The sequence below is a fragment of the Dermacentor andersoni genome, chromosome 11 (assembly GCF_023375885.2).
Source record: "Dermacentor andersoni chromosome 11, qqDerAnde1_hic_scaffold, whole genome shotgun sequence".
In the NCBI taxonomy this organism is placed as follows: domain Eukaryota; kingdom Metazoa; phylum Arthropoda; class Arachnida; order Ixodida; family Ixodidae; genus Dermacentor; species Dermacentor andersoni.
The window spans coordinates 30,248,221-30,269,459 of NC_092824.1; the positions used below are offsets into that span (position 1 = coordinate 30,248,221).

The window sequence follows — 21,239 nt, forward strand, 5'->3', positions numbered from 1 at the left end:
CGTTCAATGGGTTTAAGAGAAAAATTATGGTGCCAGCACGACGAACACAGAGATTCTGCTTGACAAATGAAAATTAAGATCAATGGTGATTTTAATGCTACTGAATTGATGACTGCGTAGAATGTACAGCCTGGGCCTCTGCCTCGATCACCTGGGAGCGTGTCTTTGCACTTCACTGACGTTAGAATAAATGCATTCAAACATTGGTGGTGTATGAATTTGCACGCTTCTGCAGACATTTCTTACTAAGGAGAGTGAAACGCGTCTTCATGCGCAATAAATGCACCACTGCCACGGTCGATGTGGGGCATTTTTCCCATATTTGTTGCAAAGGCGAATGACCATCGCCTACATGCCGTCTAGGTTGTACGTCGGTCGGCTATCGGCCTGTGCTGCGCGTTCCGCTGGCAACGCCAGGCGTCGTCAGAACAGCTGCAAATTAAAAAAAAAATATTGGTATGAGATACTTAAAGCTGTGACAAAAAGTTGAAATTATCTTTTATTATAAGCAAGTTCCGAGAAACCGAAGCTCTGTTTGGTAATCGAGCTGGTTCCAATGTTTCGGTCTCACTCGGAGCTGTTACAATTGGTCAGCCGGATGCCTAATTGATGGACAGGATCCGCATCATCGAGGCAGTATAAGTAGCCAATTGATACTTTTTAGCCCCGTAATCTAGGCATGTTCCAATTAGGCATTTGTAAATGTTTGAGGAAGTTCTTTTCACTACACCCCACGTTGTTTGCGACAGAATTTTAAGAATATTCATTGTTTTTTTTTTGCATTTCTTTTCAAGGTACTTCAGGACTGAGTAACCAACTGCGATATAGAGCAGAGAGCTGTGGCGGCGTCGGCGTTACCCACAGTAGATTCTCTCTTCTCTTAATCTGCCCCCCCCCCCCTTTTTTTTTTCCCTTCCGGAAGTGCAGGGTAGCCAACCGGCCTCATTCTTGGGTAACCTCAATGCCTATCATTTACGCTATCTCTTTGTCAGGCGTAGAATAAAGGTTAACTTCGGCCTAAAATGCTGCCTTAAAATTGAGTGCTCTCTATTCACAGGTAAGCGTTGCTCATGCACCTTAATATGGGAGACCGGAACGACGCCTCTATTTCTTGCAAAAATGAAGCAGGGGCTGTTCAAGAAATGTGGCCTAAATCAATACTGTGCTGATGTTGACGCTTTGGTCAAGCCAATTTCAACTTGTCTTTCGTAGAATTCAAGGTCACACGAGTTAGATCCAATCGGCAAGTCATCAACATAAATGGATTAAAGCATACGTTGCGGAATAAATGAACGTGCTAAATTCATTTTTCACAACAATGATACGAATAAGTCGCCCACACCCTGGTAATCCAGTATTCTGCCTGGATTACCACGGTGTGGGCATATTAGTGCCTGGACGGAATATTGCCAGCACTAATATGGTACGTTAGGTTCGATAAATAACTTTCTACTACATTAAGCATGTTGCCACGAATACCCATTTCCGAGAGCTGTCGCAAACTTCCGTAAGGCAAGGTGAACGTAAAGCGTTTTCGATATCAAGAAACAATGACAGAAATAACTGTTTTTAAGCAAAAGTTTTACGTATGTAAGACACAATCCGAACGAGGTGGTCAGTTGTGGATCGGCTGTCTTTAAAGCATCGTTCATAAACGTCAAGTAGTTTGTCTCATTCAACAAAGTAATAGCCCACGATTGATCACCTTTTGTTATAGATTAAACGAGCAGCTTTATGACGCCATAGGCCACTAACTTGCCATATAAGATGTATCCTAGCCTTGTTTCAAGATAGATACATAAATAGCCTCTTTCAGTGGTATGGAAATTTATATTGTTGTCCACATGGCGTTCAAAACTGGCGAGAGAAATATGCGTATCAGCGTGAATGTGTTTTATTATTGCGGACGTAGTCTGATCAGTTGCCGGAGCAGACTTCTCACGAGTTATTTAGGACGTTCCACTCTAGGTAGGGCATGAGTGTATATGATGCTGTGCTGATGTCTTTCGAGGAGAATGCTTTATCTCAAGCTGAAAAATTTCGGCTCGTTATCAATAAAGAGGATCCACAAGAGACACAATTACAGCGAGAATCTCCCAAAGGGGGCTACGTGCATTTTCTTCTCGAAATACTATGTGGGCTTCCGGAAGTTCATCCATAAGGCTCTGAAACTTTTTCGCAAATTTGGTGGTTGGGAGGCATGCAAATGGAAGTGATTCTTACCGGCCTGTCGAGCAGCAGTGTTCGGACATCAACAGTTTCAAAGGCCGTTCGGAATTCTAATTGATGGCAGGGAATTTATTTACTATTACAGCCACACAACCAGACGAAGTGAGACCTTCATCGCGGTCTCTCTTAAAAATGACATTCCCTAGGAAAGCTTGCGTGTAGATATTACGTGTTTCCTGAACACACAGAGCTTTTAAGAATTGATAAATTAAGGGGGTTTACGTGCCAAAGCCACGATTTGATTATGAGGCACGTCGTAGTGGGAAACTCGGGAATAATTTGGTCTACCTGGGGCGCTTTAACCTGCACCTCAATCTGAGAAAATAGGTGTTTTCTCATTTCGCCCCCATCAAAATGCAGCAGCCGTGGTAAAAATTTATTACCGTGATGTCGTGCTTAACCAGCCGAACACCATAACCACTACGCAACCACAGCGGTTCGCAGCACTTTTGCACTTAGTTTCTAAATAGGCTGTTTGACATCAAATTGTCACGTGGTCGTGACGGCAAAGAACACAGTAGCAATACTGTGAAAGGCAAAACTAGCTTTTATTGGGCGAACCTGTGCCCACAAAACAGGCTACACTTAAAGCACAACGAGAGCGGCGAACACAGTCGGCGATCGTCGAAAATCTGATCAGCGGGTCCAGCGCGTCAGCTTTTATAGAGCAGTCATCGAATATTCCAGACTAATCGTTGGGACCCGCGTGCCTTCCACAAAGTTCTACACCATTCGCGTCACGCGATGATATCAGATAACACAAGGTCCGGCGACAACATACAGCGGATAGAAGCATCGATAACTTTCCAGAAACTTCGGATACATGCAGGCGCGTCCCGCGCTGTGCGATAAGATTTGTTAGGCGGCGAATAGTGGTCGCCCGATAAATATAAGTACATGTGTCAATACCCCCCTCTTTAAAAGCATCGACCCGATGCTGCAAACAAACTAAAGTAATAAGGAAAAGTACTCGTAGCAAAGAAGACAACAAAATAAGGAAGTTCGTCAGCGTCCGTAAAAGGGTTTAAGGCGCACCACGTGGACCACTTCAGATCGTGCGCGGCGCCGCTGTGAATGCGAAATGCCGTCTGGCACGACCTCATAGTCCAGTGCGCCAATACGTCGGATAACCTTGTAGGGTCCGAAATAGCGTCGCAGTAGCTTCTCACTTAGTCCTCGTCAGCGTATCGGGGTCCATACCCAAACACGGTCGCCGGGCTGGTACTCGACGAAGCGTCGTCGCAGGTTGTACTGTCGGCTGTCGGTACGCTGCTGGTTCTTGATCCGTAAGCGGGCGAGCTGTCGAGCTTCTTCGGCGCGCTGGAGATAGGAAGCGACGTCAAGATTTTCCTCGACAGTGACGTGCGGCAGCATAGCGTCGAGCGTCGTCGTCGGGTTCCTGCCGTAAACCAGCTTAAATGGCGTGATCTGTGCTGTTTCTTGTACCGCCGTGTTATAAGCGAATGTTACGTACGGCAGGAGCGTATCCCACGTCTTGTGCTCGACGTCGACGTACATTGCTAGCATGTCGGCGAGGGTCTTGTTCAGGCGCACCGTGAGACCATTCGTCTGCGGATGGTAGGCAGTTGTCCTCCTGTGACTTGTCTGGCTGTATTGCAGAATGGCTTGCGTGAGCTCTGCTGTAAAAGCCGTTCCTCTGTCGGTGATGAGGACTTCTGGAGCACCGTGTCGCAGCAGGATGTTCTCGACGAAAAATTTCGCCACTTCGGCTGCGCTGCCTTTCGGTAGAGCTTTAGTTTCAGCGAAGCGGGTGAGATAGTCCGTCGCTACGACGATCCACTTATTTCGGGAAGTTGATGTCGGAAACGGTCCCAACAAGTCCATCCCGATCTGCTGAAAAGGTCGGTGAGGAGGCTTGATCGGCTGTAGTAATCCCGCTGGCCTTGTCGGTGGTGTCTTGCGTCGCTGACAGTCTCGGCATGTCTTGACGTAACGGGCGACATCGGCGGTTAGATGCGGCCAGTAATACTTTTCTTGTATCCTCGATAGCGTTCGGGAGAAACCGAGGTGCCCAGCGGTCGGATCGTCATGTAGGGCGTGCAGTACTTCTGGACGCAGCGCCGACGGAACAACAAGAAGGTAGTTTGCGCGGACTGATGAGAAGTTCTTCACGAGCAGGTTGTTTTGAAGCGTGAACGAAGATAATCCACGCCTAAATGCCCTAGGAACAACGTCGGTGTGCCCTTCCAAATACTCGACTAGGGCTTTTAGCTTCGGGTCCCCTCGTTGTTCGGCGAAATCTTCCGCGCTTATTATGCCAAGGAAGGCGTCGTCATCCTCGTCATCTTGCGGCGGCGGGTCAATGGGGGCGCGTGATAGGCAATCGGCATCTGAGTGTTTTCGTCCGGACTTGTATGTTACAGTGACGTCATATTCTTGTAGTCTGAGGCTCCACCGTGCCAGCCGTCCTGAAGGGTCCTTTAAGTTAGCTAGCCAACACAACGCGTGATGGTCGCTGACCACTTTGAATGGCCTGCCATATAGGTAAGGGCGAAATTTCGCTGTAGCCCAAACGATGGCGAGGCATTCCTTTTCGGTTGTAGAATAATTGCCTTCCGCTTTTGACAACGACCGGCTAGCGTAAGCTATCACGTGTTCATGTCCATCTTTTCTCTGGACTAGGACGGCACCGAGGCCTAGGCTACTGGCGTCAGTGTGAATTTCGGTATCGGCGTGCTCGTCGAAGTGCGCAAGTGCGGGCGGCGACTGCATGCGTCGTTTGAGTTCTTGAAATGCGTCGGCCTGCGGCGTTTCCCACTTGAACTCGACATCACATTTGGTTAGATGGGTTAGCGGCTCCGCGATGCGTGAAAAGTCCTTGACAAAGCGCCTGTAGTAGGCCCACATGCCAAGGAATCTACGCACTGCCTTCTTGTCGATCGGCTGCGGGAACTTTGCGATGGCAGCTGTCTTCTGCGGGTCGGGGCGGACTCCAGATTTGCTGATGACGTGGCCTAAAAATAGAAGCTCCCGGTAAGCGAAGTGGCACTTTTCCGGCTTCAGAGTAAGTCCTGATGACATGATGGCCTCTAGTACTGTTGCAAGCCGCCTAAGGTGATCGTCGAAATTGCCGGCGAAGACAACGACGTCATCCAAGTAAACGAGACAGGTCTGCCACTTCAATCCTGCTAAAACCGTGTCCATCAACCGTTGGAACGTTGCGGGCGCCGAGCACAGTCCAAATGGCATAACCTTGAACTCGTAGAGGCCGTCCGGGGTGATGAAGGCGGTCTTTTCGCGATCTCTTTCGTCGACATCTATTTGCCAATAGCCAGACTAGAGGTCCATCGACGAGAAGTACTTAGCGTTGCAGAGCCGATCCAATGCGTCGTCTATCCGTGGGAGGGGGTATACGTCCTTCTTCGTGATCTTGTTCAGACGATGATAATCGACGCAGAAACGTAGGGTTCCGTCCTTTTTCTTCACCAGGACAACAGGGGACGCCCACGGGCTTTTCGACGGCTGGATGATGTCGTCGCGCAGCATTTCGTCGACTTGTTCTCTTATAGCTTCACATTCTCGCGGCGAAACTCGGTAAGGGCTCTGGCGGAGTGGTGGAGTGCACTCCTCGGTGATTATGCGATGCTTGGCGACTGGTGTTTGTCGAATCCTCGATGATGTCGAGAAGCAGGCTTTGTATCGTCAGAGCAGACTTCTGAGCTCTTGGTGCTTGCCCATGGGGAGACCTGGATAAATGTCGTAGTTTGGTTCGGGAACCATGGTCGTCGGGGCAGATGCGGCGGAATCCGAGAGGACAAACGCATTACTGGTTTCCAGAATTTCCTCAATGTACCCGATCGTCGTGCCCTTGTTGATGTGCTTGAACTCCTGGCTGAAGTTTGTCAGCAACACTTCAGTTTTCCCTCCATGCAGTCGAGCGATCCCTCTTGCAGCGCAAATTTCTCGGTCTAGCGATAGACGTTGGTCGCCTTCGATGACGCCTTCTACGTGAGCGGGTGTTTCTGTACCGACCGAAATAAGAATGCTGGAGCGAGGCGGGATGATCACTTGATCTTCGAGCACACTCAAAGCGTGGCGACTACGAGGGCTCTCCGGCGGTGTCGCTTTATCTTCCGACAACGTTATATACTTCGACTGCAGGTCGATGATTGCGCCGTGTTGGTTCAGGAAGTCCATACCGAGAATGACGTCTCGTGAACACTATTGGAGGATAACGAAGGTGGCAGGGTAAGTCCGGTTATGAATGGTTATTCTTGCCGTGCATATTCCAGTCGGCGTGATGAGGTGTCCTCCAGCGGTCCGAATTTGAGGGCCTTCCCATGCGGTCTTAACCTTCTTCAACTGGGCGGCGATGTGTCCACTCATTACGGAGTAATCGGCCCCTGTGTCCACTAAGGCGGTAACTGCGTGGCCGTCGAGAAGCACGTCTAGGTCGGTGGTTCTTTGTCTGGCGTTGCAGTTAGGTCTTGGCGTCGGATCACGGCTGCGTCGCGTTAAACTGAAGCTGGAACGTCGCGTCGTCACGTGGTCTTTTGTCGGTGTAGTCTTGGCTTTCTGACTTCGTCGGGACGGCGGCGTGTCATTATTATGTCGTGGAGATGGTCTCTTCGGCGTCTCCGTCGGCGTCGGAGGATCTTCGTCAGTTCGACGAAAAGCAACCGCACCTCCATCGGTTGCTGCTTTTAGTTTTCTGGATATGGGCTCGCAGACCGGCCCCGGGCTGGGCCAGTGTATGGTCGGCGCTGCGGCGAGAGGTAACGGCCTGGTGACGGCGAACGGGACGGTCGTCTAGGGCTCCACTGAGTGGCGGTGAGGTAGTCGGCGATATCGCGAGGTCGTTCGCCAATCTGTGGTCGCAGCGCGTTCACGGCGAACCCTCGGAGTCCCATCTCCCGGTATGGGCATCGGCGGTAGATGTGCCCGGCTTCTCCGCAGTGATAGCAAAGCGGGCGATGGTCAGGGGCGCGCCAAACGTCAGTCTTCCTTGGAATGCCGCGTGGGGTGACGGGTTGGCGTGCTGGCGGCGGGGTTGGTGGTGGACGACGGAACTGTGTCGTCACTGGGCCCTGCCGTGGGCGCCAAGGGGGAACGTGACGGCGGGCTACAGCGGCGTATGTCATCGCTTGCGGCTGAGGCTGCGGCGATTGAGGGGCTACTCTGAGTTGTTGTTGGAGCTCCTCACGTACGGCGTCGGCAATCGAAGCCACTTGAGGCTGCGGTGACGGGAACAGCTTTCGTAGTTCCTCCCGCACGACCGCTCGGATAGTCTCGCGCAGGTCGTCGGTGGCCAGTGACTGAATTCCTGTGTAGTTGGTAGAGTTGGTGCGGCGGTTGAATTGCCGGTTCCGCATTTCGAGTGTCTTCTCGATGCTGGTGGCCTCGTGAAGAAACTCTTCTACGGTCTTCGGTGGACTTCGTATCATTGCTCCGAAAAGTTCTTCCTTCACGCCACGCATGAGAAGGCGGACTTTCTTCTCTTCGGGCATATTCGGGTCTGCGTGGCGGAACAGGCGGTTCATTTCTTCCGTGAATATGGCGACGTTCTCGTTAGGTAGCTGCACTCGGGCGTCCAGCATAGCTTCGGCCCTTTCCTTGCGCACGACGCTTGTAAAGGTGCGCAGGAAGCCGGTACGTAACAGGTCCCATGTTGTGAATGTCGACTCCCTGTTCTCGAACCACGTTCTCGCGGCGTCTTCTAGGGCGAAGTATACATGCCGCAACTTGTCGTCGGAGTCCCAGTTGTTGAAAGTCGAGATTCGCTCGTACGTCTCCAGCCAGGATTCCGGGTCTTCAGTTGCTGCTCCATGGAAGGTCGGTGGGTCCCGAGGTTGTTGCAGGACAACGGGGGTCGCTGGGGCAGGCATTGGGGTTGTCTTGGCCACGATCTTCTTGGTCTTCTCAGGTAGAAGTCCGTGTTCCGGGGGCAGCTGTTGTAGACGACGGCTTACTCGATGGTCCGTGACTACGTTGGTGCTCTCTTTACGGTCCGGGCTTGGATCACGGCTTGTCGGGGGCGTCCGGTACATGGACCAAAAGCACCTCCACCAGATGTCACGTGGTCGTGACGGCAAAGAACACAGTAGCAATACGGTGAAAGGCAAAACTAGCTTTTATTGGGCGAACCTGTGTCCACAAAACAGGCTACACTTAAAGCACAACGAGAGCGGCGAACACAGTCGGTGATCGTTGAAAATCTGATCAGCGGGTCCAGCGCGTCAGCTTTTATACAGCAGTCATCGAATATTCCAGACTAATCGTTGGGACCCGCGTGCCTTCCACAAAGTTCTACACCATTCGCGTCACGCGATGAAATCAGATAACACAAGGCCCGGCGACAACATACAGCGGATAGAAGCATCGATAACGTTCCAGAAACTTCGAATACATGCAGGCGCGTCCCGCGCTGTGCGATAAGATTTGTTAGGCGGCGAAACGTGGTCGCCCGATAAATATAAGTACACATGTCAATATAAATTGTGTAGAAGTCTCCTTACATTCCTCTGCAATATTAGTGTGTACATATTGCAGAATACATTTGTGCTGCGTGTCTAATATAAAACAGCTAACTTAGCTTACAGAGTCCTTTTGGTTCCATATGACGCAGGGTTACTGTGGATTATACGGCTCGAAGAGAAACGGTGGTGCCGTTCGACTAGTAATCGTGTTCAGCGCCATTCTTGGAAGTGGTAATTTGGCAACGCCTCGCCTTGAGTGACAGATATTTAAATGCCACAAACCTAGAAGTTGATGTGTTTTTCTTGGATGGCGGTGCAACGCTGGGCTGAACCCGCCGAAGGGACTTGTTGCCCAACATTGGCCGCGTTTTTTGTTGGCAAAGCTGCTGCGGCACTGTCCTTTTATACACCGCATCAGCCTACCCTATTGTATGGAGAAATAAGACGCGTGTTCACGCGTCTTTGAAACCCCTTCGCGCGTCTTTGAAACCCCTTCGCGCGTCTTTGAAACCCCTTCGCGCGTCTTTGAAGTAGACGTTTCCTTTTTATATTACAGTAATGAACTATTTTTCTATTTTCTATGCGGCATAAAATCGGGAGTGAGAGGCCCGGTCGCCGTCGAAGTTTGCCCAATGGCTAGGTTGTGTTATGTCAATAATTATTTTGATATGTTGGCTCACCTCGCGGTGTCTTTCGTAAGGGAGGATAGGTTCTCGATGTTAGCGTGGCCCGTTCTGGGCCAGGCGTGATCGGCAGTAGCGGTGGACACCACAGGTGCATAGTTGGTGCTTCCGCTGTCAGTGGCATCTGCACCGCCCAAAAAAACAGCAGAGGTGTTTACTCGTCGCTGTGCAGAGGTTGTTCAAAGAGCATGAAAAATAAATGGTGGCATGCAAAAACGTTTTAGTTCGACTTTAGGGATAGGGAAGGCTGGCTACTGTGTTGGCGTGTGCAGTGCGCTTTTTCTTTCCGGAATTCTAGGAATTCGGAGCTCAGTGTATGCAAAAGATTCACATTGACGTAAGAGGCAATCACATTGCAATTAATGGAATGTTGATTATTACAAAAATAAATACGCTGCAAATAATACAGCAGATTGGAACACGACCATTTTCTAAGCGAAAGACGACAGGTCGTATTCTGTTAGTGCGGTAGAAAGGTCAAACCTATGTTTCCAATTTCAAGCAAGAGGTGTGTTCCATGCTTCCTTAAGGTCGCAAAAAAAACGTGTGTTAAATTTAATAAGCAGGCTTTGTCACACGTCAAACTTGCTTTTACCAAGAAGGACGCGTTCTCGTTATTGCAAAGCTGCTTAGTTAGCAGCGCGCGAAAGGAAACTTCAGCGCAGAGGCTTCTGTCTAAGTACGTAGGAGCAGGGATATTGTTTTTCTCGGTCACGCTTGCACCAGATTTGATACAGGCCATTCAATGTGAAAAACAAATGATGAAACGCTGTAACTACCATAAACTAACATATTGTTGTGACGGTGAGTGCCTATATAAAAGATATTGAATGCGCCAAAATTTGTAAAGGAAAAGAATATCAAGCTTCCAACTAAGTAATAGAGCAATAAAAACGATATAATTCTGGAAAGCACATTGACTAATACCCGTAAATCGAGAAAAAATATACGCAGCGATTTGAATTTTACCAGAATCTTGTAGCTAGGACATTTGGAAAACGCTCGGAAACACTTGCCTTTTCTGTAAATTGTAAATTCATAAATCAAACTGGGTCGCTTTAGATATTCTATACCTTGCGGTTCACAGGACTGCTATGCTTGTTCTAGGATTAGAGTTACTAAATCGCATAGGTTGTGTTTCAAATTTCGGGGAACTTGCCAAGTTCCGGCAGTTATGGCATACCATCCAGGCCATAAATGTGTAATTCTCTGACTGCAGTAACTAGAACATTCTCAAATGCAACGAACATCGTTCATGTCAGTCTAAGAGCTGTTACTCGAAACATTTTGGCATTTAACGTGTTGAGCATGAAAATCTGAAATGTCCCCCGAGCTGAAGCTTCCCATTAAAAAGAAAATTGTTTCGAAAGCTTGGGTGGGGCAGACAAAGGATGTCTGCCGAATGATGGCACCAACCTGCATGTTGACACTTTCATTACTAATGTACCTCAATATCCACTAACTTGTATATGTCAACGGGTTGTGTGCAAAAGTGCACCTACAGGATCTGCATATCACGTATTCATTGTTAGCTGAAGACAGCCTGATCGGGTCTTGAACGAAGTGAAAGGTGACAGAACAAGCGTAAAAACTCCATTGAAGCTTGAATAGTCAGGAAAATCATGTCATGATGAGATAAATGCAAGCTTAAACCGATAGTGAACTATTTTTCAAGAGCCTGGCTATCCGATGCATATATTTACCTACGTCTGTATCTGAAGTTCCTAAGAATGGATTTACCGTTAGCAGTGCATGTTTATCAACTAATTATAAATAAAAATGGCTGTGATCCACTGCACGCCTTCGACACCTTTCACACTAATTAAAATAGGCCACCCAATGCACATATGTGACGGTCGTGTTACGGGCATCTGATAAGATTGGAAAGACTTGCATAATTACAAGTTGACAGGACAGTATCGTTGGATAAAGTAACAGCAGCAATCTCGCCACGCACTGGTAAACATAATGACCGCGTGTTTTCCAGAATACTAACAAGGTGTGGCTGGTTTTTCGTAAGGTAGACAGAGAGCTGTCTTAAAGGTCTTCTCACCAGGTTTGGCTATTGTAAATACAAAAGCACGGCTCGTAAATTAAGTGGTGGCTACCGCGTGTGAAACGTATAGGCGGCTGCGTGGCAGGAAATAGTTGCAATTTTCAACAGTAGGACACGTGCCCTTCATCTGGAAGGTGCTGAGCACGAGGTCGCGGGATCAAATCCCGGCCACTTCGGCCGCATTCCGATGGGGGCGAAATGCGAAAACACCTGTGTACTTAGATTTAGGTACACGGTAAAGGACCCCAGGTGGCCAGTCCTCCATTACGGCTTACCTAATAATCAGAAAGTGGTTTTGGCACGTAAAACCCCATAATTTTTTTTCATCTGGAAGGAGAGAAGAAGAAGAAGACGCAAAGTGCGGATGTGTGTCGTGTCGGCTTCGCAGATTTTGAATGATTCTCGGCGTACATTCGAAGAATTCACCAACGCCTTATTATCGAGAAGGAAGTGCATGTTCCACGGACCACCCTGATATCAATCTCAAGTAGGTGGACCGTTTATTTTCGGCACATCGACCACTTTATATAGCGCTACGCCGACACGGCCGCTAAGCCTGACCCAACTAAGCTGGGGGCTGGAGCCCCGGTGGCTGGAGCCCCGCCTCTTTTCGGGTTAGATCTGCAAGATGGCAGTGGTGAGTGTCGAAGGGGCTGATATAACGAGAGAAGAGTATTAGGTTGGTAGCGAAGCAGGTTGGCGTGTTGTGAAGAGAGGAAGATGTGCCGATGAGCGGACAAAATCTCACGGAACCAAGGATCAGGCAGCGCGCTTCTCCAGCGAGAACGCATTCAATAATAGGTTGAACAAGGGACAAAAAGCAAGACAAACCATGGCGGCAAGCAGGATGCCCAATTTGCCGAAGGCAGAGTACAAGATAATAGTGCGCCCACGTGACAGCTTCAAGGTCACCGATTATGGGATCAATCGCCTAGAATGCTGCGTCGCCAACGCCGCGGGAATCCCCAGGAAGGAAATCGGAAGATGACACGGTGTGTGCCAACTACAAACAGAACATTCTAATGATCAGCATGCCATCGGAGGAGCGCGCCAAAAAATACAGGACTATCACTCGACTGGGGGTGGGAGACAAGGAGTTCGAAGCCAACGCGTACGAGTCGGCTCCGGAGGATACATCTAAGGGAGTGATAAGAGGAGTAACGCACGAAGTGTCTCCTAGAGAAATAGTGGAGATGCTTGTAACACCAAGGAATCTGACGGTCCTCATGGCCAAAAGTATGGGAAACACCACGAACCTCATCATCCTTTTCGACGGGCATCTTGTCCCAAACTGCGTGAGATACGGAAGGGCACTGGTCAAGTGCTCACTATACCGGAAGCAAATAGACGCATGCTACCAGGCGGACGCCTCGGACACAGAGCCGATGTCTGCCCGAACCCGAACAGTAGGATATGCAGAGGCTGCGGGATGGAGAACCCGCCACAGGACCACGAGTGCGAAGCGAAGTGCCAGCTCTGCAGCAAAGACCACCCTACGGCGGATCGCCGATGTAATGCCATATACAAGTTACTGTACTTGATAAAGAGGCGCCGCTGGGGGCGAGTGAGACCACAGGAAGAAGAAGCGATGTACCATGAAAGGGAAGCTGAAAGACTGTACAGGCCAGGACGAGAAGACTGGAGACAGCGGTCGGAACATCGGACAAGGGACGGATCTGGACTAGAAGATTTCCCCAAGCTCCAGGCAAGGGAAAGGGGTCGCTCGACGTCGAACAGAACCAGATCGAGATCGCCGTCCAGATCGAGATCCAGACCCAAGATCTGTAATACCGAAACTCCCAGAGCACAGGGGGGAGGAACATTCTAGAGCCCAAAAGGAAAGAGCAACGTTAACGGCGACGCGGGACCCTTACAGGTGAGCTATGCGGACGCGGCTTCCGGGGTGCGTGCGGAAGCAGAGGCTGCTTTTCAAATAGAGTTAAGACGCTAGAGAAAGAATTGGCGCAGATCAGGCAGAGCAATGTTGCGTTTATGGATGAAATATAAAAACTCAGGGAATAGAACGACCGTTTGAGGGGCGGGAAAGTGCCACGCGACGAGGAAACCTCGGAGTTATAAGGAAGGAAAAAGACAGCAATGGAAGAAGACGTAGCACTCACCCCCGTTAAAGGTAAAACCGAGAACGCTCCGATTGAAACCGAAGTAAAGAAACCCAAGCCGCCCACGACGCTCCAAGGAAGACAGGAGGAATTTGAATAGAAAATCAAAACAAGCATCGAACAGAACGAAACAAAATTTGAAACTAAACTAGAACAACTGGAAGTGAGGCTTGAGGCAAAGATAGAGGCAAAGATAAAGGCGCTAGGAAAGGCGATACTACAGCAAGTGCAACAAACGATGGCTGACTTCGAAGCGAAACTAGCAATATGGGGACCGCAAACAAGTAGGGGGCCCCGGTACCCGTCGAGGGATTGGAGAACCTGTAACGCCGCCATGGACAGACGAATTAGATACAGGATTTGGCAATGGAATTGTAGAGGATATGATCCAAAAAGATATATTTTGCAACAACACCTTAAAGACAAAGAAAACCCGGATATTATAGTGAAGCAGGAAACAAACAGGCTGGCAAAATTGTCGGGTTACAAGTCCTTTGCTACTGCCAAAGGGGAGAAGGCGCTAACGACGTTGGTGAAGAGAAATCACTCGGTCGTTCAACATGACACGGAAGTTAAGTCAATTGATCACATTCTTTTAGAACTCATACCTATGCGGAAAACGAAGTACAGTCTCTTTGTACTAAATATTTATAGCAGTCTAAAGTTGAGACACCATAAATTTCGATCGCTCTTTAAGAAAACCCTACCCATAGCGGACCACCGAGCGGTAGTGATCGGAGGCAATTTTAACGCCCAACAGGCAGCATGGGGTTACAAAATCGGTACTCAAAAAGGCACGGACCTATGGCTAGATGCGCAACAGGAAGGCCTGACCCTCATGACCGACACATCGGTTCCCACGAGAATAGGTACCAGCGTTTGCGCGGATACTACGCCAGATTTAACATTCACCAAGAACATACGGGACACGCAATGGAAAAAATACGCAACACGACTTTGGGAGCAATCACAATATACTAGAAATAACGGTGTGGGCCGGACAGCGCAAGACAAAGGGTAGACTACTTAAGATCGTCGACTGGGACAAATTCAGGAAAATAAGGGAGGAGGCCGATGACACGACACAAGGTATTGAGGAATGGACCAAAAAAACTAAAGGGAGTTGTGGCGGCAGCTACGAAAACGGTCCCAATACACATTGTGACATGATGGCCGCATTTAGAGAACGCAGACAGTAAGCTTCTACACATGTGGGAAGCTAAGGCAGAGTTGCAACGGAGATGGAAATAACAAAAACACAACCGGACGCTTCGTAGAAAGATAGCCAAATTGAACAGGGACATAGAACAGTACGCCCAGCAGCTATGCAGACAACAGTGGGAGAAAAAATGCAACAACATGGACAGTCAGATAGAAATGGCAAAAATGCGGAACATCTTTCGATATTCGTTAGACCCGGTCGGGACAAAGTCGGCACATAGGCTAAATATAAATAGGCTAATACAAACGTACCGAGGGACAGAGCAGGACTTCCTCAAGGAAATCGGGAAAAGATACGTTTCGCAAGCGCTGCCCGTCATACACCCTGACAACACCGGGCAGGGAAATGACGAATTAGCAAAATTGGCGAGTCAGAGGTCAAGGCAGCCCTACAGAAACTCAATACCAAGTCGTCACCCGGACTAGACGGTGTAACGAATAAAACGCTAAGGAACTTGGACGATGAGTCTATAGCTAAGTTAACCGAATACATTAACGAATGGTGGGAGGCAGGGCAGATTTCGCAGCAATGGAAGACGGAACAAATCGTATTAATACCTAAACCGGGCAAGCGGCTTCAAATTGAGAACTCGAGACCCATATCTCTCACTTCTTGCGTGGGGAAACTCATGGAGCACGTGGTCCTAGCGAGGATAACCACCTACCTCGAATACTGCGACGCGCTCCCGCCCACGATGATAGGATTCAGGAGCAACCTCTCAGCGCAGGACGCTCTGTTACAACTAAAACACGAGATCATAGAAGATTCGGGCAGATCGACAAAGGCAATTCTCGGGTTGGACCTAAAAAAGGCCTTCGATAACGTAACACATGCAATGATACTATATAGAGTAGGCGAACTAGGACTGGGAAAACGCACGTACGGTTATGTACGCAATTTTCTAACGGGGAGAAAGGCAAAGATCACGATAGCGGACCTAGTTTCGGAGGAGATCGAGATAGGCAGCGCAGGTACGCCACACGGCTCGGTCTTATCACCGATGCTATTCAATCTGGCGCTAATCGGGCTGTCTGCCAAGCTACAAGAAATCGAGGGTCTAAATCATACCCTATACACTGACGATATCACCCTATGGGTGAAAAGCGGAAATGTCGGGCATATAGAACAAACGCTTCAAACACCGGTCGAAACAATCTAAAAACATCTAGAGGGGACAGGGTTACCATGCTCCACAGAGAAATCGGAGTTGTTGCTGTACAGACCGACTGGCAGAGGTCGCAAACCAGGCAACTACAGGGAAGATCTCACCCATACAGAGGAGATACAGTTAAAGACGGCCGATGGGGAACCCATACCCAAGGTCGATAGGATCAGGGTATTGGGGCTCCTCATTGAAGCCAAGGGCAACAACGGAGAAACCCTCCGAAGACTGGAGGGAACTGTAGCGCAAATCATGAGGATAATCTGTAGGATAACAAATAAACATAGCGGAATGAAAGAGGAAAGCACGATCAGGGTAATACAGACCTTCGTAATTAGTAGGATAGTATACGTAGCGCCGTACTTAAAATGGCAGGTCGCGGAAAAGACCAAACTCGAATGCCTCATTCGGAAAATATACAAACTAGCCATAGGACTACCGATCAGCACCAGCACGGACAAGTTGCTGCAATTAGGCCTACACAACACGATAGACGAGCTCATTGAAGCGCAATGTACGGCACAATATGAACGCCTCTCTAGGACTAGAGCCGGCAGACACATCCTAGAGAGATTAGACGTAGGTTACGACACACAGCGTGGTGTCAAGGTGGACATCCCGAGAGAGACGAAGGAAAGATTGGCAATACCTCGCATACCAAAGAACATGCACCCAGAACACAATAAGGACAAAAGAGAGAACAGTGCGAAGCAAATACAGAAAAAATTCGCCAGCGACAAGGACGCAGTGTTCGTAGACGCGGCTCGATACAGTCGCAGACGGGGATTTTCGACAGCCGTAATCGATAGGGAGAAACGGTGCAAGACGTGCGCGACGATACGCACCACAAGTAACGAGATAGCTGAAGGAGTAGCCATAGCACTCGCAGTAGCTCAGACTAACGCAACCGTGATAGTCAGCGACTCTCAGACGGCAATAAGAAACTTTGCCAACGGCCGAATCTCCCCGGAGGCACTACGAATTCTTCTGGCAGGAGTCTAAAATTACAAAAGAAAGATATACATCACCTGGACACCCGCTCACACCCTCGCGGAGGACGGCAACAACGAGGCGGCACACGACGTGGTTCGAGGGCTTACGGACCGAGCCGCAATAGCAAGTGACGCCCCGACACCCTCCGGACGTGACGGTGCGGTAAATGAGTGGGAGTGGGAGGACAGAATGACAACATATAATGACATTACGAAACATTATAGGTTACAGAGGCGCATATAACCCGCGACCTTGCGCAAAATTGACAAAAAGCAGTCTGTCGCATGGCAGCAGTTACAAACTAGGACGTATCCGAATCCTGCGCTCTCGCACATCATATATCCGGATGTATATCGTACGGACAAATGCAAAACATGTGAATCCAGAGCCACTCTGGAGCATATATTATGGGAATGCCGAGGGATAAATAACAATAATGAAACCGCGGCCTCTAGCAGCAGCTTTCGCACGCGCTGGGAAGCCGCGCCCCTCATCCCCGCCCTCGAGGATCAACTATAGGCTGTCCAGCGGGCCGAGGATGCCGCCAGGACCCACGAACTCCTGGCCGTCACCTAGGCGGGCCCTTTGGCTCTCCCCACCAACTCACAGAGCACACAATAAAGTTCTTTTCTCTTCCTCCTCTGGAAGGAGCCGCGCTTTGAGAGAGCCAGTCAACGTCCCGCTAACAAATGTATCTGTGCAATGCGAACTGCTTGCAGCGACACCCACTATGAATAGGAATTTGGTTGATCATCCAATGACGGAACGGCCACAAACAGATGCGTCGTGCGACAAAAACTTATCGGAATAAATAATAGTACAGGGGCTCGTCATGTTAACATGACGTAGGCCCTTTGCGGAGAAGGCAAGGAAGCAACGCCGCTTGAGGACGCCGTTCGAGGCAGAGAGGGAGACTGTCTGTAAGCAGTAACACTAGCCTGCTGGCGGCACAGTAGCACGACTGCTCGATGTCATCTACCCTCTCCCATAACGAATGTACTTTAACTATATTACCGAAACACTCCCTTGACGCAGCATTGCCAGTTTCCAGCGTATAATTTAAATTTGCCATGACGCCGCTAAGAGGCCTTTCAATGACAAGATCTTCTAGCAAGCATTTAGCATGAAGAATAAAACATGCGGTTGGCTTGCTACGCATTGGTAAGCTCGTTACTCTGACCCCATTTCAACACGACATCCAAGACATATCGAGAAGCGTTCATTGCCTTTACGAGTGAATTCATCGCGTTGAAAAGGAATTCATTCAAAACTCCAGGCACGTGGATTACGCGTAGTGATGTCTCTGTTAGCACTCAATTCATCTGCTTGAATATCACGATAACTACACAAGCAGCAACCGACATGGTGACGCTAGAGTGGTGTCGCTATGACCAATATATGCACCGCCGTCATGATCGATGGAAATGCTGCCTACTCTGGGCTTTGTTAAGCATGTCCGCGAGTGGTATTGATGGTTAAAGGCCATGCCGTACGTACCATTGACGTCAGTGGCATCGGTCTGGCGGTTGAACGCCTTCAACGCGTCATTGATGTACTCGTCAATATACCTGGAATGAGACATACACATGTGTTTTGGCTCGGTGCTCCTAGTTACGGCAGAATGTACCTGAAGAGTGTTTTTGCCAAACAGAATTTGAAACAAGGGAAGTGCTTCTTTGTTAATTAAGGTAAAACCTGTAATGTATCATTTTATCGGAAGTATAACTCTCTGGCTGGCATAGGTGAACGGCACACTCTTAAATTGCGTAATTTCTTAAATCATGATATGAAGCATGTAATATAAGAAAGCAACTAATGATGCTAGAACAAGGTAATTAAATTATGGGGTTTTACGTGCCAAAACAATTTTCTGATTATAAACTTTCTGAACAAACTTAAGAAGGTGCTAAGCTAGAAGATTACGATATAATCATGTATTGCCATCCTCTCCAAGGCACCCATTTTAGACTACGTGCGTATAGCTCTACGACGTCATGCGAGTCAACTGGAAAGTGCTAGTCATACACATTGTGACATGATGGCCGCACCATGAGTAGCGTGTGGAACTGGTGGATGAGAGCTTAAAATTATGCTTCGGGTAACGCAAGGTTATGTTAGGTTTGGCTGCATTATTTTACCTCTCGTACAAGGGCCGTGCCAGTCGGCCAAATCAGTCGCCCAGCCGCATCCGCAACAGCTGTGCCAGCGTGTGACCACGCATCTTAAGATTTGCAGTATGCAACTGTTCTCGCCATTTCACGATTACGTTCGCACGCTCTGCCAACGTGGCCGTTCAGAGTCGCGCCAAAATGACGTGGCCGTCACGGCGTCTCAGTAGTGCTTTCCGATTTGCCCGAACATACCGCGAAAATGAACACAGCGTTCACTTCAAAGACATATGGTGTTTCGAAGCGAAAAGCTTCACTACGCTAGTCAACACCGCGCTTCGCGCGAGCCGGCGTATGTCGGGATCGGCTACGTAAGCGTGTTCGGAGTAGGCGCATGTGGCCGCCGCCGACTTCGTCGCCTGACCTTTTGCCGCTGCCACGCGTGACGTCACGCGCGGCGCAGGTGGCCACTGCCGCGCGCTATGCGTCATCGTTTGACGTTCGGCGCAAGCGCGTGTTTATCTTGGAGGCCGACTATATAAACACATGCCAGTGAATAGGGTTGCGCATTCAACATGGAAGGAGAAGAGAGTGATACTACCGGTACAGAGACCTGTGTTTATGGCTGTATAGAAATCGCAAGACAATGTGGTGAACAATAATGAATAAAGAAGGTAATATTACTGCATAACTTGTGGTATATATCATTGATAAGCAATTTGCATAACTACACAAGGCACATGTATAGCATAACCATAAGCTAACCAAAGCATATCCATAAGTTAAACCGTAAGCATAACCTTAGGCTAATTCATAAAGCATAAGCTAAACCGTAAGCATATCCATAACTTAAACCAGAAGCGTATCCATAAGGTAAACCGTAAGCATATCCATAGGCTAAATCATAAAGCATAACCATAAGCTAAACCATAAGCGTAACCATAGGCTAAATCATAAAGCATAACCATAAGCTAAACCCTAAGCATCACCGAACATTTTCGCTTCGAGATATCCAGGCTTAACCTTAGCTAAGCCCCAGCCAATTTTTTCCTTCAAGCGCACCTTTTATATTTCCTGAAAAACAAGTAACAGCAAAAAGTTCAGTAGTGTTCTCACTTGGTCACACATCTCTTGTGTTTTTAGCAATTGGTACTATTTGTGCGATATTTCGTGAGGCTCCTGGAGTGGGCTCACTCGACCGCCAATGGAAGTGTGACGTACTGTTTTATTTATTTATATCATTCTATTCCACGTTTCAAAACCCTGATCTCGCTATGACGAACTCTAGGACGTATCACGCAATTAAATTTCACCACCTGGGTTTCGGTAATGCGCACGTAAATCCAAGTTACGGAGCCTACTTGCGTTTCACAATCGCTGGTGAAATGCCACTGCACCTGGATTATTACGCGTGATGTCGAGCTAAGCAACGCAACACCCCAGCCAATGGGCTACTGCTACAAGTGTGCGAGGCCCTGGTCAAACGAAGCTAACTTATGTATATACTTTGATCGAAAGAACAGGAGGCACTTCTCTTAATTATGGTCATAAACAGCCGCAGCCACGCTGAATCTAAGTAGTCCTCGAAAACGCCCACTTCGATGTGGAAACAAATGTATAACTGTTAAAAATTGTATTCCAGGTTGTTTCTGCGGCTGACAATATCCAACGAAACTTTTACAAGCGGGAATACTTACGCAGGGTAATCATCCGAAGGGCCTGAGGCATCCTCGCCGCCTTCGCGGCTTGTACCCGGGGTTGCTTCTTTGATGAAGGCAAACGCGGGAGGCGTTTGTTCACCGTTTCGTTGTTCAGTCATGGCTGGTGACGACGCTCCGGAGCACTAGCTTCTTTCTGAGACAGAACGTTGTTGAATGATCACGCATGCACAGTCTGTGCCAAGGATGAAAGAACCAGTAAAACGTCGGGCATTTGGGCAACTCGAATGAAATCGTAAAACACATCTGGAAAAAAGAGACGATATAGTGCGCCACTATGTCGACGCTAAAGAGCTAATATTCGAACAGCAAAGAGGCGCCCCAGTGACCCTTGCTTAATTGACACTGGATCATCAAATCGAATTTCAGTAACGCCCCAGCCCAGCCGAAAACTGTAGGCAGAAACATCTCGTTATTACTGCTTCTTTCAGGAGAAGTGCTAAGGCTTCCCCGGGAGATATTGGCAGTCGTGGCGCAAGTAGTGGATACATAGAATGAGCCAAAGCCAACA

At 48.7% G+C, this 21,239-nt stretch overlaps 1 protein-coding gene across 1 annotated transcript; it reads right to left on the bottom strand.

Annotated features, from left to right (window-relative positions):
• Positions 1-359: 359 nt before the first annotated feature.
• Positions 360-20,921, bottom strand: LOC140213973 (uncharacterized). Its single transcript, XM_072285170.1, has 4 exons — positions 20,708-20,921; positions 18,400-18,470; positions 9,347-9,473; positions 360-432 (listed from the first exon to the last, which is right to left on the bottom strand). Exons 1-4 carry the CDS (start codon positions 20,827-20,829, stop codon positions 360-362), a joined length of 393 nt encoding a protein of 130 aa, XP_072141271.1. The 5' UTR covers positions 20,830-20,921.
• Positions 20,922-21,239: the final 318 nt, after the last annotated feature.